At 44.5% G+C, this 24901-nt stretch overlaps 1 protein-coding gene across 2 annotated transcripts in view; it reads right to left on the bottom strand.

Moving 5' to 3' along the window:
* The window catches only part of INPP5A (inositol polyphosphate-5-phosphatase A), a 431202-nt gene that overhangs the window by 162315 nt on the left and 243986 nt on the right, over positions 1–24901 (bottom strand). For both annotated transcript variants that reach the window (XM_075935228.2, XM_075935231.2), the window contains exon 5: positions 14114–14177. In XM_075935228.2, coding sequence (XP_075791343.2) covers positions 14114–14177 — 64 coding nt within the window. The remainder of the gene's footprint in view (positions 1–14113; positions 14178–24901) is intronic.

Genomic DNA, 24901 nt, shown 5'->3' on the forward strand with positions numbered 1-24901 from the left:
GCATTGCCCCTTTAAGTATGCTAGCCCTGCTTCAAGTACACTGCCCTCAAAAGTAGACCAGGAAGTTGTTCTATAGCTGTAATATCCTGCTTTGTGGAGAAAATGTAACATTGCCCCTGAATCTTCAAGGCCATAGAGAAAAAAGTCTGTGTCCATGCTGAAAACGTTAGGCCCTTCAAAAGGGTGGTAGTCAACAATATTCCACTCTTCTCTCAGGAGTAAAGACAACTAGAGCTAGGACGCTCTTTGTATAACCATAGCAGTAGCCAAGAATTTAGAAGCAATTTTAGTGGCATTGAAAGCAGCTTTCACAGAGAATTTCATAATCAACTCAGAAATGATTCTCAGAAATAAGGGTCTGAAATTAATCCTCTTCATCTTGTGGAGTGAAATTAATTTACAGTAAATGTTAAAATCATACATTGCAATCAAGTGCTGGTGGTTTGCTACTCAAAACTGAAGAGTTCCCCCCACAAGTAGTTTTCCTGCCCAGGGTATGCAATCATTTGGACGCTGAAGGATTTGGAGCGAGCTTGACAGTTTCATATATTAATTGTGTCCACCAACATGGAATTAGGGGTGGGAGAGACAATCGCATGCATTTGGCTGGAATATAATGTTTTGTTTTTGTTTTTTTTTATAAATAAGACCTCTTGTAGTTGGCTGGATCAGTGGCAGAGCCTCATTGATTGGCAGAGTGATATTTCCCTGGGGAGTAATATTTAAAATGCCCACCAGGGAATGTTGAGACTCTTGAACCTCTCCTACACTACAAAGTTAATTCTACACTACAAAGTTAATTCGAACTAACAAACGTTAGTTTGAATTAACTTTGATAGGCGCTACACTAGCGCTCCGCTAGTTGGAACTTAATTCGAACTAGCGGAGCGTTTAGTTCGAACTAGGTAAACCTCATTCTACGAGGACTAAGCCTAGTTCGAACTTATTAGTTCGAATTAAGGGGTGTGTAGCCCCTTAATTCGAACTAGTGGGAGGCTAGCCCTCCCCAGCTTTCCCTGGTGGCCACTCTGGAAACTCGTATGCCTCCCTCCCGGCCCCGGACCTCTTAAAGGGGCACGGGCTGGCTACGGTGCCCGTGCCAGGTGCAAGCCTGCCAGCACCCAGCTAGCAGACCCTGCACCTGGCACAGCTCGAGCCAGCCACCCGATGCCCTCCAGCCCTCCCCCTCTTCCCGGGACCAGGCTGGCGGCTCCCGGGAGCTTGCCTGGGACCGCAAGAGGCGGGCACCCGCCTGGTCTAGTGCGGACATCGTGGACCTCGTCCACAACCTCCGCACTAGGCACAGGAAAGTGGCCGGCTAGGGCAGGAGAGCTGCCAGCCTGGCCACCCAGGAGCAGGTGTGCATGAAAATCAAGGGGGTCCACTGAGACCCCCTACCCTGAGCCCTGAACTTACAATGTCCGTACTGGGTCAGAACAAAGGTCCATCTAGCCCAGTAGCCTGTCTGCCAACAGCGGCCAACCCTAGGAACCCTGGAGGGGATGGACCGAAGACAGTGACCAAGCCATTTGTCTCATGCCATCCCTCTCCAGCCGTCCACAAACTTTGGGCAGGGACACCACTCCTACCCCTTGGCTAATACCACTCCATGGACCCAACCTCCATGACTTGATCTCACTTCTCTTTAAACTCTGTTCTAGTTCTAGCCTTCACAGCCTCCTGCAGCAAGGAGTTCCACAGGTTGACTCTTTGCTTTGTGAAGAACAACTTTCTGTTACTAGTTTGAAGCCTGCTACCCATTCCTTTCCTTTGGTGTCCTCTAGTCCTTCTATTATGGGAACTAATGGAGAATTTTTCTTTATGCACCCTCTCCACCCCACTCATGCTTTTATAGACCTCTATCATATCCCCCCTCAGTCTCCTCTTTTCTAAACTGAAAAGTCCCAGTCTCTTTAGCCTCTCTTCATATGGGACCTGTTCCAAACCTCTGATCATTTTAGTTGTCCTCCCCTGTCCCAGCCTCTTTCTTCCCCTCTCCCACCTCCTTTTCCCAGTCTCCCCGAGTTTTCTTCAATAAAGAGAGATTCTATTTTTGACCACACATTTTCTTTATTTTGTACATCAGGAAGGGGGGCTAGGGAAGGTTAAGTGGAAGGAGGTGAGGGAGGAATGGGGTACGAGCCCCCGATGGGGAGGACTGGGCTGGCTCTGCAGGCTTCTCGGGGTGGAAGCTCTCCTGCAGCCCCCCACTTGCCCCCTCTTCCCAGATGGCAGCCTGCGGCAAGTGCAGCCGGTCTGATGGCCGAGTGCTGTGATGTGCCTAGTGTGGGCACTCAGGGCACTCCAAGCCAGGACTGCTTTGCAAGCGGGGCACCCCTGAGAACTGTCTGTCCAGGGTGGGGGTCAGGTCCCTTTAAGCACAGCCCTTGGCTAGCCTAAGGCAGCAGCTCCACGCTCTAAGTCCTCATCTGATGCCCTGCCAGCACTGCTTCCGGCCATCCTTAACCCCGGTTCAGGGTCCACTTAATGTGGACATGCTAGTTCGAATTAGCAAAACGCGAATTCGAACTAGTTTTTTAGTCTGGATGCGTTAGTTAATTCGAACTAAGCTAATTCGAAGTAATTCGAACTAAGTTAGTTCGAATTAGCGCTGTAGTATAGACATACCCCTAGAGATTAGGTTCTGGAAGACTCTAACCGAGTGGTCCCCAACACGGTGCCCTTGGATGCCATGGCGCCCGCGGGGGCATTCGTGTGCACCCGCCAAGTGCTCGGCGCTGGCCTGGCCCTGGGCACGTGGCGCACGCATGGTGCCAGAGCCGGCCCCGGGCGCATGGCGCACGGTGAGCGCCGGCCCTGGGAGCGCCGCGAATTGGCTGCCCGCGCTCTGGGCGTGCGGCGCCGGGCGCGTGGCACTTGGGAGGGAGCTCCGGCTCCGGGTGTGCGGTGCTTGGAGAGGGGGGCGCCGGTCCTGGGCGCGTGACACTTGTGGGGGGGAACACCAGTCCCGGGCACGCAGCTCTTGGAGGTGGCCACGCCCCCTGGCGCCCGGCAACCTCCAAAGATTGGGGACCACTGCTCTAAACTCATCAGGAGACGGCATTGGTGGAATTACTGCCTCAAGGAAACTTGGCTGTTGGGAGCGTGGAGGGAAGCTTCCCTCACTGTATATAGCTTTTTCTTCTCTTGTGCTTCTCCTGCTGCCCACTGGGCATAATGATGACATACCAGTTGGTGTTGGGATTTATTTCTAGTGGTATCCTGTAAAAACTATTCATTGAAGTGCCCCCAAGGGTTCTAGCAAGCCCACTGAGGACAAAGGGGTAGAGGAAGTGTCCCCAATGGTATTCATACCCCTGAAGTCTACAGTGATCTTGGGCATAAAAAGTTTGGAAACCACTGCTTTACAGTCTCTGGTTGAGAGTGTACAAGTGTATATGAATCATATGGTAGAGCAGGCACAGGGACATACACTCAAAGAATCATTATTAAGGATGGCAGAATAGTTCAGTTTCTGCATCCATTAAGTGTTGGCCACTGCTGATTACAGCCAATTTCTGTCAACTGCAGAAGGAGGACACAGGACAGAAGTCATTAGGTGGCATCAAGTTTTGATAACTACCAAGTTGCACTGGATTTCAAACTTGCCACCCAAAGAAAGAGGACTCTAGATATAGTGTTACCAAACATCCTGAGCTGCCCACTCTCACCGGCTGTTTGGTTAAACCCCAAACATAAAAATTAATTACTGTAAGTTATCCAGATGAAGTATTATCTATAATCACGAAGCATTTACCGTAAGCTACCAATAGATCTTTGGCACATACAGAAGATTTTATTTTTTTCTCTATCACTTTTAAAATCTGGCTCCCATGGGAGGACTAAATAAACATCCTGATAAATGAATGTGGCATCATTCTAAGTAGCTCGTGGATGGATGTACCTTCTTTCAGTGAGTTTGACAATCTCAGCAAAAAGATCCTGATGTCATTCAAGACATAGAAAACAATTTTGGCAGCATATATAAAACATAGCCAGGAAAAATTTCTGTTCTGTGAGAACTGAAGGCTTTTGCTGAGACTATGTGAGTGAATATTAACTGGTAAACTGTGCCACTTTGGCATAAGGAGGTGCTTTATTATCAATCTATTCTGAAATCAAGGACAAACGTAAACTACTAACCGTTTGTCATGCACACGGACATTGAGAGGATAACATAAGAGGATGTGTCTCCTCATATCCTTTCAGGGAAAAAAAACAGTTTTTAACCTTTCTGTAACTGTTGTTCTTTGAGATGTGGTTCATGTGTCCATTCCCCTGGAGTATTTGTGTGCTCCAGTGCCCAGCTGATAGAGGTTTTGCCCCTGAGCAGTACCTGTTGGGGTGGCTTGAGCACTCTTTGTTATCTCATGCACCTCATGCAAGCTTAAAGGGTTGAGCCGGTCCAGACCCTACTTAGTTCTTTCCCACCAGAACATCTCTGATAGAGAGGGGAAGGAGAGGCAAGTCGTTGAGGGCTATGTACAACACATGTTGAAGTTACAGAAAAGTTTAACCGTTTTTGTTCTTTGAGTGACTTCACATGTTCAATCCCCTGTGGGTGACTCTCAAGCAGTTCTAATTAGAGGCTGGACCATGATCTAAAGGACCATTTGTTCAAATGCAGCATCATTTCTAGATTGTGGAGAGATTATATAGCATAAAAAAAACATGTGACATGATGAACATGTTGCCTCTCTGTAAATGTCTAATATTGGTACATGAACCAGAAGTGCTGCACGAGCTACTCGGGATCTAGTTGAGTGACCCAAAATTCTATCAGTTGCTCTGCATTAGCCAACTGGTAACACAAACACAACTGGCTATCTATGCTGAAATCGTCTGTATGGAAATTAGATAGCCCTTCCTTCTGTCTGCAAATCTGGTAAACAATTGATGTGATGATCTGAAAGGCTTAGTCCTCTCCAGATAAAACACACTCTTCTAATATCCAGAGTGAGCAATGACTCTTTTCCCTTACTACCATTAGGTTTTGGGAAGAAGGTTTTTAAGTAGATAACTTAATTGATATAAAAAGAGAAGGCCATTTTTGTGAGGAATCTTAGATGGGGGACGAAGATAGACTTTATCTACTTAGAAAACCTATAGAGGATGTGATACTAATATCCTCAATTTCACTACTCTCCTGGCCAATACAATGGTTGTTAAAAATGCTACTGTCACTGAAAAGTGGAACTGACAGCAAGCTTCAAGAGGCTCAAAGTGGGGAGCCTGATAAGACTAAATTCTTACAGGAACAGGACTCTAAAACAGAAACATCCTTTTCATGTCTTGGGATGTACCCCAGAACTGGCAAATGCTATGTCTGGGCGAAAGGACCATGTGTGGTGATTGGTAAACAACTTGCTTAGGTGGGCCATTTTCAGAAGTACAGAGTTGCTGAGGCAGAAGTCCCAAAGTAGGGTTGCTTCTGACAGAGTGAGGACTGGGTTCCTTTCTGCTTCTTTACATAAAGCATGGCAGTCATTGTCATTCAGCACCAATAAGATTATTCCCCTAATGCAGGGGAGGGGCCATAATTTTTGATGGGGGGAGGCGCATCCCAAGATTTTGGTAAGTGATCAAGGGCTGCACTTTTCTATAGAGGGTGTCTGGGGTCTGGGATGGACATTGGATGTAGGAGGGAGCTCTGGATAGGGGACGGGGATGCAGAAGAGGATGTGGGGTCTGAGAGAGAGTTTGGGTGAAGGAGAAGTTGTGACTAGAGGCAGTTGATAGGAAGTAATTGAGGATGGTCTGGGATAGCTTGGCCATAGGGCCTACAAATACCGGTGCCCTATGGAGCCCAGTACTGGCACCTCTGCTCTCCCCACCTCACTGCAAATGCAGAAGTAGGGTTGCCAATTAGATCGGGCTGGTCAGATGCCACTGCCACATATGACATCCGGTCCATCCAGTTGGGGGAGTTGGCAATCCTAAGCAGGAGAAAAGCATGATGGGAGGCTCACCTGACAGCTTCAAGGGAGGTGGCAGAAGGCATAGGTGGCAGCAAGTGGCGCAAGCACAGGCCAGAGGAGCAGAACGTATTCGCGCAGCCAGCTGGATAGAAATGGCACTTTCAAGAGAAACTGCCACTTTTCTCCAGCGGCTGGCTGTACGGTCGCCCTCTGCTCCTTCTGAGCCTGTGCGGTGGGGGGAGAGGCAGCAAGGGTGGAGGCTGGCTGCAATAGCCAATGCAGAGCTGATGTAGAGGTCAGCTGAGGGATGGTGCTGGAAGATGCCAGAGTTTGCAAGCAGCACCCAGCTGCATAGGGCACCATGAAATTTGGGGCAATTTGGTGCCCCAAATGTTGCGGGTCCCAACACAGCTGTGTGTTTTGCGTATTGGTAGGAACAGCACTACTTGGCCATTTAAACCTCCATGAAGTGTAAGAGACAACAAAGGGTGGAGAAAACAAAAATCTACATAGGGATGGGCACGTTCAATCACTTGAAGAAAAAATCTTGTAGGTCACAGGCTTGATTCTGATCTTACACTCACAGTAAAAAGGGAATAACTCCACTGAAGAATCTAAAGTTACGACACTGTAAAGTTGGTGAGTGTTAGATCAGAATCAGGCCTTGTCTGTCAGCAAACTCTCTTCTTGGTGTATTAGAAATGTGTGTAAAATATAAGCTAATATTTTAGGGCTCTATTCATCATAAAAAATCCAATGTCTTTCATGCTGTGGGAGGTCACATATCAGCTTTGGCTGTCAAGATTTTAATTCTAAAAGTGTTAGATTTTTCTTCCTCAGGTCATGTGGCCTAGGAAAGCTGAAAAATGGAGACAACCAGAGGAGCTACTGAACAGGAGCAGCTAAAAGAGGGAGTTTAGTGAAGAAGCATAAGAGCCAGATACATCTAATAAACATTCTTTAAACTTAAGCCAGTCTCCTCCCCTCCCACACAAAGAACAAACACTCCTACAAGAGTAAAAAGAATGCAGGGATACGTCCAGCAGCAGAGTGGGGGCTACCGAGGTTATTGCACTGCATGTAGCATGTGCGGATTATCTGCCTTGTGGGCAGGCCAGCTGACACCAATTCTGGGTCCTAAGGCAGAACAGTCAATACCCACATTGCTGTGGACCACCATGTGGACCACCATCTGGCTCTGAGTGGGACTTTGAGTGCAAGAGGAGATGCTGGCTCTGGGAGAAAGTTTTGGTGCAGGAGGTTAGGAGGAGATGTGGAGTGCTGGGGAGAGGGTTTGGATGTGGGAGGGGTTTGGTTGTAGGCTGTGGGAGGGAGTCTGAGTATGGGAGGGGAAGTGGGCTCAGGTTAGGACAGGAGGGTTGGGTGTGGGAGGGGATACAGGCTCTGAGAAGCATTTGGGGTGCAGGCTTTGGGGAGATGGTTTGAGACTAGGGGGGCTCAGGGATCGGGCAGGGGACTGGAGTTCAGGACAGGGTGGGAGGGGCAGCACTTACCTTGGGTGGCGCCCAAAGGTGATCACTGCACATCCCTTTGGCAGCTGCTCTTCGGCAGAGGGTCAGAGGGTCTCTGCATGCCTGCTGCCTACAGGCACCACCCCTGCAGCTCCCATTGGCTGTTCTCAGCCAATGGGAGCTACAGAGTCAGTGCTTGGGGCAGGGGCAGTGCACAGAGACACTCTTTCACCTTCAGGGCTGCAGGGACTGCTGACTATTTCTGGGAGTGCAGAATGAGGGAAGGCAGGAAACTGGCCTTAGCCCTGCTGGAAACAGTGGTCAGCGATCTCTGGACCCTTTTAAACCGCCTGGACTCCTGGCCAATTGCTTCCTTTTCCCCTCCAACAGTGGGCCTGCTGGTGGGCATGGCACGTGTGTGCATTTGGTGCAAGCGGCTCATGACCCTCACAGACCAAGTTACAAGAGGTTGAGCTCAGACTGGCTGAACTAGAAGAGCTAAGGGAGACAGAGGTTCATAGATGAGACTTTTAAGTACACAGCAGAACAGTCCCATTCCACCCCATCTGAAGCCTCAGTGCTGCTGAAGAGGATGAAAGACCTGGAAGGAAAAGATAAGCTGGAGTGAAGGGAAACAATTCTATAGTTGAGAGCCCCCCTCAAGATGATGATTCTTCTCAGGAGCAGAGATCTCTGTTATCAGGAAGACACAGATAACCGTAATGGGGGATCTGATTACTAGAAATATAGACAGTTGGGTCTATGCTGAGGAGGAGAATTGTTTGGTGAAACCTGACAGACGCAAAGGTTGCAGACTTCCCAAGACAACTAGACAGATGATGTACTATGGAGGATACCATTAATGACTACTTCATGAAGCATCTTGTCCTGGAACCCACAATGAGAGAAGCAATTCTTGATTTAGGTCTAAATAGCACACAGAATCTGGTCCAAGAGGTGAATATAGCTGATCTGCACACTAATAGTGACCCTAATGTAGCTAAAATAAATATTCTACGAGTAGGGAAAATACTAAAGAAACCCACCACAGTAGCTTTTAACTTCAAAAAGGAGAACCACAAAAAATGAGTGTAGTCAAACGGAAATTAAAAGGAACAATTGCAAGAGTAAAATGCCTGCAAGCTGCATAGGAATTTTTTTAAAACACCACAAGAGAGGCTCAAACTATGTGTATACCCCAAATACAAAAAATAGTAAGAGGATCTCACCAAAAACGACACCATCATTAAATCACAGCAGTGATAGGCAACCTATATTAGCGAGTAGTTTGCATGAGTGGCCCTCCAACTCAGTGAGACACAAGATTATCATAACCAAAATGGGCTTCTGGAATAGGGCAGTTTTGCTAATTACCCTTGCCTGGGATTTGCAAGGTGTACTGACTGAAACTAAGCAGTGCTTTGATCGGCTGTAGAGGGAGTGAATGGCTCTCACAGTCAATGTTGTGTGCAATCAGCACACACCTCGCTTCATGTGTTCCTGCTTTGTGTGTGTGCTACTTTAGACACAGCAGTAGGAAAAAAACTACATGGACGAAAGCCAGCAGAATCTGGCAACCCTGTGTGTGTGGGCAACAGCGAACAAAATGTCACAATCCCAATGGGCAGCATGCAGCCCTTGGGCCTCAGGTTGCCTACCACTGAACCACAGAGTAAGAGAGACCGTTGGAGACAAAAGACACATTTAAAAAACTGGATGTGAAATTCTACTGAGGAAAACAGAAAGGAACACAAACGTTGGCAAGTCAAATGTATAAGAACATAAGAATGGCCATACTGAGTGAGACCAAAGGTCCATCAAGCCCAGTATCCTGTTTGCCAACAGTGGCCAATGCCAGGTGTCTCAGAGGGAGTGAACAGACCAGATAATCCCCATGTGACCCCTCTTCTGTCATCTCCAGCCCCTGACAAACAGAGGGCAGGAACACCACTCCTACCCATTCTGACTATTAGCCACTGATGAAAGTATAATTAAGTAGGCAAAAAAAAAAAAAAAAAAAAAACCCTGAAGAACAACTAGCAAAAGATAGAAAAACCAAAAGGAATTTTTTAAAGTACATTAGAATCAAAACAATCCGTGGGGCCTCTGGATGAAAGCACATTCAAGGAAGAAAAGATTGTTGTGGAGAAGCTAAATTAATTCACTGCATTGATCCTCACTGAAGAAAGGGGATTCCCATACTTGAGTTGTTTTTTTCAAGTGACAAAGCAAAGGAACCTTCCCCAGACAGAGGTGCCAGCAGGTGAGGTTTTGAAATAAACCAATAAATGTAACAGAAGTAAATCACCAGAACCAGGTGGTATTACCCAATTGCAGAGCTACAAACTATGGCATGTATCTTATTGCTTAAATCAGCCTATGTATCAGGTGACTGAGGATAACTAATGTAGCACCTATTTTTTAAAAAAAAGGCTTCAGAGGCAATCTTGACAATTACAGGCCAGGAAATCTAACTTCAGTACCAGGAGAACTGGTTCAAGCTATAATAAAGAACAGTCATGGGATAAGAATGAAGGTCCTCTCATGAAATAGTGACTGGTTAAAAAATAGAAAACAGAAGTAGGAATTAACAGCCAATTTTCACAGTAAAGAGATGTTAAACACTGAGGATATGTCTACACTACAAAGTTAATTCGAACTAATGGACGTTAGTTCGAATTAACTTTGATAGGCGCTACACTAGCGCTCCGCTAGTTCGAACTTAATTCGAACTAGCGGAGCGCATAGTTCGAACTAGGTAAACCTCATTCCACGAGGACTAAGCCTAGTTCGAACTTACTAGTTCGAATTAAGGGGTGTGTAGCCCCTTCATTCAAACTAGTGGGAGGCTAGCCCTCCCCAGCTTTCCCTGGTGGCCACTCTGGCCAACACCAGGGAAACTCTATTGCTCCCCTCCCAGCCCTGGACCCCTTAAAGGGGCACGGGCTGGCTACGGTGCCCGTGCCAGGTGCAAGCCTGCCAGCACCCAGCCAGCAGACCCTGCACCTGGCACGGCTCAAGCCAGCCACCCGATGCCCCCCAGCCCTCCCCCTCTTCCCGGGACCAGGCTGGCGGCTCCCGGCAGCTTGCCCAGGACCGCAAGAGGCGGGCACCCGCCTGGTCCAGTGCAGACATCGTGGACCTCGTCCACGACCTCCGCACTAGGCACAGGAAAGTGGCCGTCTAGGGCAGGAGAGCTGCCAGCCTGGCCACCCAGGACCAGGTGTGCATGAAAATCAAGGGGGTCCACTGAGACCCCCTACCCTGAGCCCTGAGCTTAGAATGGCCGTACTGGGTCAGTTCAAAGGTCCATCTAGCCCAGTAGCCTGTCTGCCAACAGCGGCCAACCCTAGGGACCCTGGAGGGGATGGACCAAAGACAGTGACCAAGCCATTTGTCTCATGCCATCCCTCTCCAGCCTTCCACAAACTTTGGGCAGGGACACCACTCCTACCCCCTGGCTAATACCACTCCATGGACCCAACCTCCATGACTTGATCTCACTTCTCTTTAAACTCTAGCCTTCTTTAAACTCTAGTTCTAGCCTTCACAGCCTCCTGCAGCAAGGAGTTCCACAGGTTGACTCTTTGCTTTGTGAAGAACAACTTTGTTATTAGTTTGAAGCCTGCTACCCATTCCTTTCCTTTGGTGTCCTCTAGTCCTTCTATTATGGGAACTAATGAAGAACTTTTCTGTATGCACCCTCTCCACCCCACTCGTGCTTTTATAGACCTCTATCATATTCCCCCTCAGTCTCCTCTTTTCTAAGCTGAAAAGTCCCAGTCTCTTTAGCCTCTCTTCATATGGGACCTGTTCCAAACCCCTCATCATTGTAGTTGCCCTCCCCCTCTCCCACCCTCTCTCTTCCCCTCTCCCACCTCCTTTTCCCAGTCTCCCCCAGTTTTGTTCAATAAAGAGAGATTCTATTTTTGACCACAATTGTCCTTTATTTTGTACATCAGGAAGGGGGGGGGGGTAAGGAGGGTAAGTGGAAGGAGGTGAGGGAGGAATGGGGTACGAGCCCCCGATGGGGAGGACTGGGCTGGCTCTGCGGGCTTCTGGGGGTGGAACCTCTACTGCAGCCCCCCAATTGCTCCCTCTCCCCAGACGGCAGCCTGCGACAAGTGCAGCCAGTCTGATGGCCGAGTGCTGTGATGTGCCCAGTGTGGGTATTCCGGGCAATCCAAGCTAGGACTGCTTTGCAAGCGGGACACCCCTGAGAACTGTCTGTCCGGGGTGGGGGTCGGGTCCCTTTAAGCACAGCCCTCGGCTAGCCTGAGACAGCAGCTCCACGCTCTAAGTCCTCATCTGATGCCCTGCCGGCACTGCTTCCGGCCATCCTTAACCCCGGTTCAGGGTCCACTCTGTGTGGACATGCTAGTTCGAATTAGCAAAACGCTAGTTCGAACTAGTTTTTTAGTCTGGATGCATTAGTTCAAATTAGCTAAGTTCGAATTAACTAATTCGAACTAAGTTAGTTTGAATTAGCGCTGTAGTATAGACGTACCCTGAGTCCCTCAGGAACCTGTACTGGCATGCCAGCATATTCATGAATGATATGGAAAAAAAGGGTAAAAAGTGAGGTGGAAGAAAAAGGTTACTGAAAAGAGTTACAAAGGGATCTCACTAAACTGGGTGAGTATGAAATTCAGGGCTGGTAAATGCAAAGTAATGTATGTTGGAAAATGATCCCAACTATAAGTACTAAATTAGCCATTACCACTCAAGAAAAAGATCTTGGAGCCACTGAGGATAGTTATACATGCTCTGCCCATATCTTGACTACTGGTCAGAAAGGGGCAACAAAAATAATTAGGGGTTGGAAAAGCTACCATATGAAGAGAAACTATTCAGCTCAGAAGAGAGATGACTTGGGAGCATGGGTAGGATCAAGTTCTATAAAATCAGGAATGGCATGGAGAAAGTGAATAGGAAGTGTTATTTATTACTTCACTTAACACAAGAACAAGGGGTCAGCCAATGAAATCAACAGACAGCAGGTTTAACACAAACATAAGGAAGTACTTCTTCACACAGTGCATACTCAACCTGTGGAACTCATTGCCGGGAATGTCTATGAGGTACAACTAGATCACAGCTTGATATGGTATAGCTGAATGGAATCAGAGAGAAAACTGATTTATGTTTGAGTGAGACAAATGAAGCATTGCACATCTAGGGTACCTTCCCTCTAGCTAGCATGACTATTATCTATTTACTTTTATATTGGTTACTTTCTTTTGATTTCGTCTTCCATTATAACCCCCCTCTCTCTCTCTCGTTCTCTCTTTCTTTTCAAGGCTCTACAACAGCAAATAAGCTGTCAATCAGCTGTGAATAAATCTAGACAGCCCCTCTTCCCTGGCGTAGATGTCAGTTCACTCTGCTGGATGTCATTAGAGTTGGACATCTTTGATGTATGACCAGAGGGAGGGAGGTTTAACTGGAACTGTGAGCTAAAGCCCTTGTTCTGTACTGCTGGTGCGATGGAACCGCTGGCTCTGAATCATCTGGCAGATACAGTTCACATATTACTGATGCACAAAGCCCAATCACATAGGAAAATGAATAAATAGTTGTGACTACTGTCATCTCACAATATAAATGTTAGTTTAACAAGTTCATTAATTTCTTATCCTCAAAAATACAGTAGATCAGTACATGGGCTAAATGTTCAGTGTAGTGATTGAAGTAGTAAAGGTCATAATCCCAGGCATCACTAAGGAAAGTTGAGCAGCTGGCTCCTTCTGCAGGGTGTTGAGAATTTCTGGTACATAACAATCTTGCTTCCAGTTCATTTGAATAAGAACACTCCATATTATTGCTCCATGTCTGTTAAACTGTTCTAGTTGGGGAGAATGGCAGGATGCACCAGCTGACCTCTCATTATAAGTTCCTTTATCACTATTGCATTTTACAATGTTCTCTTTCAGAGGTAAAATATGAAGAGGAACTGGCAGAATATTTGAAAATTTCCTTGGGCATAAAAAAAAAAAAGACACTGAGGAGAAGGATTTATGTTGGCTAAATCTCAAATTGCAATATCAACAGAATAGCTATTCAAATATTTCACCAAGGGAAGACCCTACACCCTCAATTACATGAACAGAGGCAATCTGTCTCTTCGGAGAGCAAAATTAATGAATCTGTACAATAGAGACAATTAGTTCACTCTATAATTATCACAGCTTCAGTGATGTTTCAAATTAATGTGATGCAAGATGTAGAATTAATTTGATCTAGCTCAATAACTTGAACACAGATAGTGTACAACTAAAAATAATGTACATTATAAATAATATTTTTTTCATGTCTACTTTAAAGAAGTGTTAGAAGTAACTTCAGCCAGGAAGCGATTACTTACGCTGACTTAAATATTAGAAGTATTACATCAAATTGTTAAAAGTTCGGAGATTTACAAAAATTTGCAACACAAAGATAGAGTTTCTCGTTAAAAAAATAATGCCACTCTTCCCATTTACCCACACTACTCGTAAGTGATAAACAAAATTCAGCCACAATTTTTGTAGACCAGTTACCACTGTCCAACATTTCTGGTCCTGATCCTGCAGTTGATCTGCACCCTTTTGGAGTTCTTCTGAAGTCTCTAAAGGGTGCAACCACAAGGAATCTAAATTCAATAAAGCCCTAGGGTTTTTTTTCCTTACATGAGAACCACCAAGAAGTCTTTGACAATTACTGACTTTTAATTTCTGTGCTTACCTTTAAAATCAAACTGGTAGATGTTTTTCAAGGATTCATGAAGGAAGTAAAAACTTCCTAGAGCCTGTAAAAAAACAAAAAAATAGTAATAAGAATAGCCTGCTTTTAGTTAAAGACAAAATTATGCTATATTTTTTAAATTTGAAATACTGTAAGAAATAAAATATCAATAATTAAAAAGACATCTTATGTTGACCTAATATCAGCATCTACACTACAGCTTACTCTCATGAATATTAAGTGCCCTATTCCATTGGTTCCCAACCTTTTGATACCAGGGACAAGCAAACCTATTCACAAACTTTTATTTGCATAACTGCATATTCACTTTGCAAATAACAAATATGCAAATATAATGTTGCTGGTCCACCAAAAGCCCCAGCCCCTAGAGCCCCCAGTGCCAGCCCTAACCTCTAGAGCTCTCCACCCCTGCACTACCCCCCAGCACCAGCCACTGACCCCAGAGTCTCCTGCACCCAATCCTCCCCAGTGCCAGCGTCCCACCCTCAGAGCCCCCCCAGTGCCAGCCCCCATCCCCAAATGCCTCAGTGCCAGTCCTCCGCCTCTTAGAGTCTCCCACCACCAGACCCTCCAGTGCCAGCCTCCTGTTTCCAGAGCCCCACTGCACCTAACCCTCCTGAGCTCTACCCAGTGCTAGCCCCCAATATTAGCTCCACCTCCAAAGCCCCCCAGCACTTGCGCCACTCTCTTCACCTAGACCTGGATTGCTTCTCAGCCCCCAGCTGAGTGCTGCTGCCTGCGTTGCAGCAGCTCTGGTAGCCAGGGCTGGGGAACACCTCCCAGTACCTCCCCTGCTGCAACAGCTGTTGGGAGAGGTGTGTCCTGTCCCACTTTTCAGCCAACCAGTGACAGGCAGAGGCAGGGTCTCCTTCCAGCCACGGAACAACAATTTCCTGCCACCTCACAAACCTCGCTGTGGGCGCTCTGCTAATCAGCTGGGCAGCACTGGAATCTCTCCTGAGCAGCCACACAAGTGTGCAGTGTATTGGGAACAATGCCCTGGACCTCCACATGCACCCACTTTTCCTTTTGGAGTGTGCTCCCGCCACCTGCAACAAAACTCCCTCCCAAAGCCTGCACCTTGAACCCTAATCCCCAAACTCCCTCCCAGAGACTGAAGCCTGCATCTCCCTCTTGTACTCCGATCTCCAGACTCCTACCTGCACCCAATACCCACAGAGCTCCACCCTCTCCCCCTCCTGCATCCTAGCTCCCTCCCAGCGCTTGACCCCTACTTTCCCCCCCAATCCTGTATTCCAGTCTAGAGCCTACAGTCAGCACCCAAACTCCTCTCTAGAGTCCATGCCCCTCCCTCACTCAAACTCCCTCTCAGAGCCTTAGGCAGGTGGATGGGGGGAGAATTTGAATGTAGGAGGGGTGCGGGCTCTGGGTACTTCAAAATTTTGCAAATCTGCCACCTTGGACATGCGCCACCACAGTAATTAGTCCACTGGCTGTGAGTTCACCTAATATAGTTCGATCTACATTTCTAATGAAGTTGTACCATAAATTTGCTAAGGACACATATGCTTAATATATTTTAACAATATCAAACAGGTTTAATTAGTGACTTTAAAAAACAACTTTAAAAGTACATCACACATTCAGAAATAAACAAATTAAGAGCATTTCTCTGGGCGGTGCTAACTACCTTCACATGCTATTGAAATATTCCCCATATTGTCTGCCCCATAATTCCAGGTCCACCCATGACTTCATCCGTGCAAGAATCTGCTATCTTCTGTCTCATATACAGAATAAAGCAAATGTTTTTGGAGGCAGCATGGACTGCAGGAATGATACACAAGGGTGGGAGTGAAGAACATCTGAAACCTAATCCTAGATTAGCCATTTCTCACTGTGTAGTGCAGAGCAAATCATATTGTCGCTTTGCATCAATTTCCCATCTGTAGAACAGGAGTGTGACACGCATGCCCACTGGTGCCAGCTGGCAAAGGGTTCACTGTAACATCAACTTGTAACAGACCTAATAAACTCCAGCTCATCTGAAGAAGTGGGATTTTACTTGTTTTAAAGTTACAGACTAAGACAGCTAATAAACTCATTACACCTAGCACACCATGTTCATAATAGTTATCCATAAAGAATATCACATAGGGATTTAAATGAAAGCCCATGCCTCTGGTTGTGAATGTAGTTGAAAATATATGTGCTGATATTATGCAGGAGTTATGTTTGTATGATGGCAATAGGTTCTTACAGTTTGTATCAAGATGCTAATCTCCAGCAGAGGTGAAAACTGGTTTTCTACCCGACCACAGATGTTTCTCCATCTTTTTGCTGACATGTAAAATGAGTATTGTCTCATTAACAGTCACCAGTCTGAGCAAAATGAACAAGAATAATTGTTAGATTTAACATGAAGAGAACAGCAGCGGGGGAAAGAAGCTTTAACTGGGGGTGGGCAGGCTGCATGAAAAAGGTTTATTGGGCTATAACCATGGGACAAAGAAAACAGCTTGTTATTCTGAACTTAAGAAGAAAATGGAGAGTGAACTTACATTAATGAAAACTGGGACTCAACTAGCTTTTACTGGAAGCATTACAAAAGGTTTGGGGTGAGATAAGACTGCTCTAGACAGGAGGTTAGCCTGCTAAATTTAGTGTCTAGAAAATATGGACTGATTTTGTTTTATATGTAACTATTTTGTTTTCATTATCCTATTCTACTATGTCTTGAATGATGATCTGTGTTAAATACACATACAAATCTTTTACTCTACATATATCTGGGTGCTGTAGTATTGTACAAGGAGCTAATCCTCTTGAGTTGTATCATTCACGCTGGTGAGTACACTTTTCCCTCCGGGACAACATACCTGATGGTATGGTGAGTAACCAGGGGATGAGGGGTTGAATACTACAAATCCTCAGTGGAAATAAAGATCAGCATAGCCCAGAGGAGACTGTTTTGGTGGCTAATAGACTGGAGGTGTCAAGGAGTGGGCACCCAGTTAAGCACAAGCCTCTTGATGGAGACAGAGGGGGTAACTCCCAGTTCCGGGCACCCCGAAAACTCTCATGGAGTAATATTTATATGTCTCACAGTAGTGTTGTTAAGTTTAGTTTGTGCTTGTCCAACTATTTTCTATTATTGAATGTTTCAGTAATATAACCATCATTGTATTCAGGTGCTTGTATGGTATTCTGTGCTAACACTTATAATGACATTGTCATTTGCATAAAGATCTGATTGAATTAATATTTTAAAATATATATAGATTCCTAAAAGAATACCATTATGACAGGTGCTTCTAGGGGCCACTAATGACATCAATTGTCTGAGAATATTACTAATGATAATATCACCCATAATATAATTCAGCTTCCCATAAGTCTTCATTTGCCAGGGCACTATAATGTGAAATCACTGAAAGCCAACTTCTCAGTTAGCAAATCTGGATACCTTCTGCTACTTTCAAACTAATAAAATTTGTCTGCTACATTCCCAGGAACATGCCAGGCATGATACACAAGCAATATCAGTCCCAAATATCTGAGACTTCGTGTAACTGGAGCAAATTTTGGTCTTTTTAGAAGCTTAGGGTGCAAGAAGGGTATAAACTGATTTGGCTTCTGCAAAATTCAGCTAATCCACTGCTGGAATTAACTTCGGGATTTTGTTTCAAAATAGAAAGTTTGCCCAGGAAATGAAATCTGTTGGTTGTGAAAAGCTTATTTTCATCATGCAAGAAGTCTCCTAGCTATTTAAAGAGATTTGATGTATGAGGTACCAGTAAAACGAGGATGAATAACTCATGCAAAACACTGGGGGAAGGAAAGTTAATTCTCTAGATTAGGTTTGCTTTACCATACTCAAAATTCTGTGTTTCTAATCCTGGTCTAGTTTTATAATCTATCCTCTTTCATTAAGAGTGTTTTGTTTTTCATTACCATTATATACATAATTATTGTGCCAGAATATTTTATCTAGGGCTGCAATTTTCAGTGGAAACTCAGAAAGTTAAATGTCAAAATTATTTTGAAATTCACTGAGAGCTGAACACCTACCTTCGTTTAGTTCTTTTGAAAAAAAATCACAGCCTAAATCAACTACTGACCATGTTCTGATGTTCATAATAAATAGTCCATGCTTCAGCTTAATAACATAAACATACCAGTGTACCCATTTCTTTTCAGCAAAGCAAAACAACACACATAAGGACATGATAAAATCCATTCCTATCCTGCAAGGCACTTAGGCCATGGATTAAGTAAAGCATCCTTATTTACAACAGCACTTACAAATGTGTTTCAGTTTAAGCAGGTTTATAAGTGTGTGGTGTCTCAAGTAACAAAAGCACAATTGTGCTTAATTATGGTACTTAATTGCATGCTTAAGTGCTGACCTGAATAGAGATTGGGACAAAAGGTCTGGGTCCCAGTCCCTAATTTATAAAGGAAAACTGAAATGACAGTTAAAGGTAAGGGGGTTCCCAAGATGCCTGACCAGAATAAACCAAGCCTAGACAGTCTAAAAGGAAGAATTTGAACTCAGGCATTAAGATTTTGGTGACTAGTTATTAATCATCGTTAATGAGGCTGTGTATTCTCAATGGTCCATCTTCTAGTGAAAACAGTAAATATATGCATACAGTTGCATATTTATAGGTACAGCCCTGCAAATCCACAGATATCTGTTTTTATATCTGTGGGTTATTCACATACATGGATATGGATACAAACTTGGTATCTAGAACCCTGCAAGTTTGCAGCAATCTGTTTATATCTGTGGGTATCTGCATCCATATTCATGGATGTAGATATCCATGGATCATTTTTGCTGATACAGATGCAGATATAAATGTTGTATCCACGCAGGGCTCTATCAATAGGTGGCACAGGCTGCCAAAGGTTCCCATTGCTTTCTGTTAAAAGAACATAGATGTTCCCCATTTTCTGAGGCCCCAACTTTAGCTTTCTTGGGTCTGAGTTGCAGTTCTGAGTGCTTAGTACTTCAGCATCTGAACATATAAAGTGAAATACATAGAATGGGGATAGTGATACCACCTCTTCTAACAGGATGTTTGTCAGGACACATTCATTAATGTTTGTAAAGAATTAAATAATGCATTGGAGCATACATTGAATGATGAGGATAAACACAATGAATGAATTCAACCATGAACCCATTCAAGTGAGCACACACTATCCTGAGCAATGGATGAAGCAGAGGTCTATGGAAATGACAATATTTCATCATGTAATGAAAGACTATCATAATACATACACAAGGGACCTGAATTAAGACTGCCTATCCAATCTAACTCTGGCATTTCCTAACTTTTGACTGCTTGGCTTTGCAACTTTAGCATTCTTTTACCATATTGTTGGTTGCATTTATATGTGAATGAATGAGAAACAAACATTGTCCCGATTTAAGTCATTAATAGTTTTGCCATTGACTTTAATGGAGTCAGAAATCAGTCAACAGTGGGGGAGGAGGGGAGGGTTCATTTTTCTTCTGGTTAGTGACTGGGAGGTTGAAAACATGTAAGTGGTCCATGAAATATCAAGAAAAAATATAATTCTGCTTTCACAGTTTGTTTAAAATCTATGCCCCTCCCCAAGTTCAGGAATTCCTTAATGAATTTTCAAATTTCTTGGCTAAGTTAAATAGAAACAGTTGAGGGGAAAAATAAAAATCCTAGCCATTACAGGAAGTCTTCAGGACAGGTATAAAAGAGAACCAAACAAATAGGATGATTTACTTTTATTTTGTCTTTTTACTTCTCTGCTGACTGAGATACCCTCCTGGCAGAGTAGTGTTTTGGCTCAATGATTGCTGCATTATTTATGAGAAGCTGCACATTTAGAGATTAAACATTTGCTGATTTGTCAAAAGCACAAACATGAGGTCCTGCCCATCTCCTTGACATATTAGTTCATCCAACGGAAAACACTGTCACACATTTAATTGATGAGTATACTTTCTTGTGACCCAGGCAGTCTGCTCCAGGGTTGGGTTTTTTAAATGGAGGTGGCAAATAGGAAAAAGCAGGAGACACTCTTGTACAAGGACTCAAGGTTAACTATACAGCAACAAGGACAGATTGACAGAAAAAACATTCTGATGCAACATAAAAAAAATAAAAAATAAAAGGCTGACACCTGCTATTTAACTTCTTAACTTAATGGAATTATATTAGCAATTAATAAAAAGGAGATGCTACCTCATGGCTAAACTTTGATTATATTCTGCTCTTTGGCTTTTTAAAAACCCAGGAGATTACTCTTAAACAATAATGTGCTTATTGAGTTTTTTGCTTGTACAGAAGGTTTATCTTACCTCCCTCATTCATGTAGACAAAAACCCTACCAGAATAACATAAAACTTGGAGCACAGCTACATTACACATGAAAATCTTTTGGCTAATCTTAATTATAGATAAATACAATAAAATAAAAATTAATGCTGCTCTTAAAGAGTGGCATTGAACAAAGATCACTGCTCAAACATATATTTTCAGAATATTTTTGTCAAATTAAGTTAAGATGACTGGTTGAAAATGGGGACAGTAGTCTGACATTATTTTGAAACCATACCTCAGAACCATAGGCTAGACTGAGATATCCTTACACACAAGTAATCCCATTGGAACAATTTTTCCATTTTTGGAGTAAAGTATTACTCAGTGCGAATGGGGCGGGAGGAGTCTCACAATCTTGCCCTATTTCAGCAATGGGCAACTTAAGCTAGTAAACTGCCCTCTATCTCAGTGGGCTGCAAGATTTTTGTAACCAAGATGGTATCTCAGGATAGAGCAATTTCACTAACTGAGCTTATGTACCTAAAATGTGTGGAATGTGCCAAATGAACCATAGCAGTGCTATGACTGGATACAGAAGGACTGCATGGTTCTCAGTCAACGAAGGGTGCAATCAGCATGCACTTCACTTCCTGTGCCCTTGCTTTATGTGCATGTTATTTTAGTAATAATACCAGTAAGGAAAAAAAATGTGGATGGAAACAAGCAGAATCTAGCAACCCTGCATGTGGGCCACACACAAAATCCTAATGTACCACATGTGACCTGTGGGCCACAGGTTGCCCACCACTTCCCTGTATACTTTAATTTTAGTACATTATGACAAATAGTAACAAGGGAGGGAGGGACTTGCCAAAGGACAGTGGGAATCTCTGGCACCCATTGGCCAGCTAGAGTGAGAGGTCTTGATTGGCTAGCATTCTACAGCTCCCAGGATTTAGCCCTGCACAGGGACCTGATATTGGCGTCCAATAACTCCAATGCAAGATATGGATTATATGGTAAGGAGCTCTGTGACTCCCATCTTAAAACATATTAAATGCCTGCTATAGGAGAGAATGGGTGATAGGACGGTAGAGCCCGTTTTTTGTGCTAAAATTTTAATAAAAGTTGTAGCCTACTACTTAATTCCATGTGCATGTCTGTGCTTGTTTTGCTGCTGTGTGCACATCTGTTGAATATTATCTAAATAGTTGTCCTACTGAAATCAGTAGGAAGACCTGCTGAGCAAAGAACTTCTCAGTGCACAATTATTACAATCTAGCCCTTAAGTGGTCATTTAGAGAAACTAACTTTACAAAGCTGACAACACAAATATGACCTACGTCACAGACAAGAGGCAATATAAAGCACTGGCTGGACTAGCTTTTACTTATTTAACTTGGTGATGTATCATGATTAAATGACTGAGATTCTATTTGAACAAGGAAGCAAATTTCAGACTTAATCTGAATTCACTAAAATACTGAAATGAAAATATTCTTTGTGATGAAAATGCTTGCCCTGCTATCAGAAAAAAGTCAAAAAATAAAACAAACATGATTTACCTTGCTTTATTATTTCTGTTTTCAAACATTTTATATTCAATTTTCTTTTGTGATTTAAGTCACAATCTTACAACCTATGAATGAACTGTAGGATCTGTCCCTTGCTTTGATGGAGGCTGAAATTAAAATAGTATTTCTATATCATTCCTACTCTGTTCTCCAGCATTCTTCATAGTATCAGCACATCCTTGAAGACACCTGAGGATAGAGGCACTGTTTGTAACTCTAAGTATATGACAAGAGTATATCTTTGAGTATATTCCCATAAGCACAATCAGTGGCAGAGCTCAGGTTGATAGACCACTGGCAGTGGCCTGTACAACAAACCTGCCTTAAACTCACTTGGCAGCGCTGGCTTCTGGCCCACATGGCTGGGCCAGATTTCCCACTCTGGGCATCATGTTGAATGGGTGAATGGGCCAAATTTGAGAGGCTGGCATTATGACTAGGCACTTGGGGTCTCAGTGCTATGGAGTCCTGTGCACCATGTCACCATGCCCAGAGCAGTGTGCCAGGGACCGCCAGGTGAGTGCAGGACAGCCTTGTTCTCCAGTCTTGAAAAGGTGACAGACAAAACATAAAAGATGCTTGGCTCTCAGTCTCATTCCCAGTCTCCTTCTCCCCCTTCTTCTTCTCCTCAGTCTCTTTATCCAGCCAATATCCAGCCTCTGTGCCCCCACTCCCAGTCTGGCACTTGTCCTCTCTGCATTTGAATCAGGTAGCTGCATCTTCCATGTGCTGTCAAGACCCAGCAGGGTCAATGAGAGCACAAGAGACACACCGTCTTGCTGTTCTCAGTTCAGTTGCCTGGACTAGGAATGGTCTGAAACATGCCAGAGATGCAAATGCAGGTGACAGTCATGTTCAGCCCCAGGACTATAACATGCCCATGTGGGTAGCTTCTTCATGAAACTAGAATCAAGCAAATATTTACTGAGCGTACATTAATGTGCTATTTTAAAAGGCTTATAAATTGGCCAGATTTTCATGGAGATGGCAAAAGATACACCTCTGCTAAATTTCAAGTTTCTACTCAAAAGGTTGGGGGAGCTAGATATTTTCAAGGAAAAGGTTACCAGAATTTGTTAACATAGCCAAAAATATATTTTTCCTTTTATTCATTCTCAGAAATGGCTGAAGGAAAGAAATCAGACTAAGGCAGACCCCCGTATAGAAAATTTCAGCCCAAATGGTTGAAGTAACAAACAACAGAAAATACGTCCTTATAGTGGGACACGTCAGGCAAGCTTAAAAATAAGGGGTGCTATCTGCTCTGCCTATAATATTTAAGTAGTGTATAGTGTAAGCTTTTCTTTTTTTCTTAATTTCTCATGTCAGATGGTAAATTAAAGCCCATCTCAACATTAGATTTGAAATCTGGGGCTTATACTCTTCAGACTAAACATTTTAAAGGAAAATGAAAATTTCAGCACATTACAGGATTGTGAACCCATAGGCTACGTCTACACTGGCCCCTTTTCCGGAAGGGGCATGTAAATTTCCCTAGTCGTCGTAGGGAAATCCGCGGGGGATTTAAATATCCCCCGCGGCATTTAAATAAAAATGTCCGCCGCTTTTTTCCGGCTTTTAAAAAAGCCGGAAAAGAGCGTCTAGACTGGCCCCGATCCTCCGGAAAAAGTGCCCTTTTCCGGAGGCTCTTATTCTTACTTCAAAGTAGGAATAAGAGCCTCCGGAAAAGGGCACTTTTTCCGGAGGATCGGGGCCAGTCTAGACGCTCTTTTCCGGCTTTTTTAAAAGCCGGAAAAAAGCGGCGGACATTTTTATTTAAATGCCGCGGGGGATATTTAAATCCCCCGCGGATTTCCCTACGACGACTAGGGAAATTTACATGCCCCTTCCGGAAAAGGGGCCAGTGTAGACGTAGCCATAGTGTTCTCTCACATATGACAGCTAAAACTAGACATGGGTAAATATATTGGGAGGACTAAAATGACCTAATAGTTCCTTTCTATGTAAAGAGGTCATGATTCTCAGGCTACAAATTTACTTTCTGAAGGTGCTGACTTTGTTTTCATGCATTGCTCCACTTTTAGAGCTTTAATCCTATTCTCTCTAAAGGACATTATAGCTGATATGTAGAATTACATAGCATATTGTTTGGTTTGATAATCAATATTTGCAGCATTACTACACTTTCAGGTAATAGTGCACATAAAGAATCCATAAAGGATCACTGGTAATGATTAAATAATCCCCTACAAGTTCTCTGTCAGGTTTTGATGTTGCCCATATTAAAGATGAGTTGGAATATAGAACATACAAGTATATTAATTCTGAAGACACAGTAAAACCTGTGTTATCCAGCATGCTAGGGCAGTGGTCCCCAACGCGGTGCCCGCGGGTGCCATGGCGCCCGCTGGGGCATTTGTGTACACCCGCCGACAACCTGGGCCAGCCCCGCCCCCGGCACGCGGCACACTGGAGGCGCCGGCCCCAGGCACGCGACACGCACTGGTGCCTGGTGCGCGGTGCTCGGGCGGCCCCAGCCCCAGGGCACATGCGGGCAAGCGCGCAGCGCCGGTGCCAGCCCCAGGCACGCGGCTCAGGTGGCAGCGCCAGCCCCAGGCCCACGGCACAAGGTGCTCGGGCGGCCCCAGCCCCGGCCCTGGGGCACATGCTGGCGCCGGGTGCAAGGGCATCCCCGCCCCTGGCGTGCCCCAGGACGCGCGGCTCCGCCTCCGGGCGCCCGGCGCGTGAGTGGCCCCGCCCCCAGGCACCTGGGAGCCTCTAAAGGTTGGGGACCACTGTGCTAGGGGATTAGGGCGTTCCGGTTATCTAAAAATTCTGGTTATCTGAGGGTCCCATCAACCTAGGAAAAACCAATGGACAATAGTAGTAAAACTCAAGTTTTTAATATTAGTAGTTTTGTAGTGTGAGGTAGTTGGTCTCACATCTCTATTTTGAGTTAA

Source organism: Pelodiscus sinensis, chromosome 8 (assembly GCF_052426305.1).
Source record: "Pelodiscus sinensis isolate ZL-2025 chromosome 8, ASM5242630v1, whole genome shotgun sequence".
Taxonomy (NCBI): Eukaryota; Metazoa; Chordata; order Testudines; family Trionychidae; genus Pelodiscus; species Pelodiscus sinensis.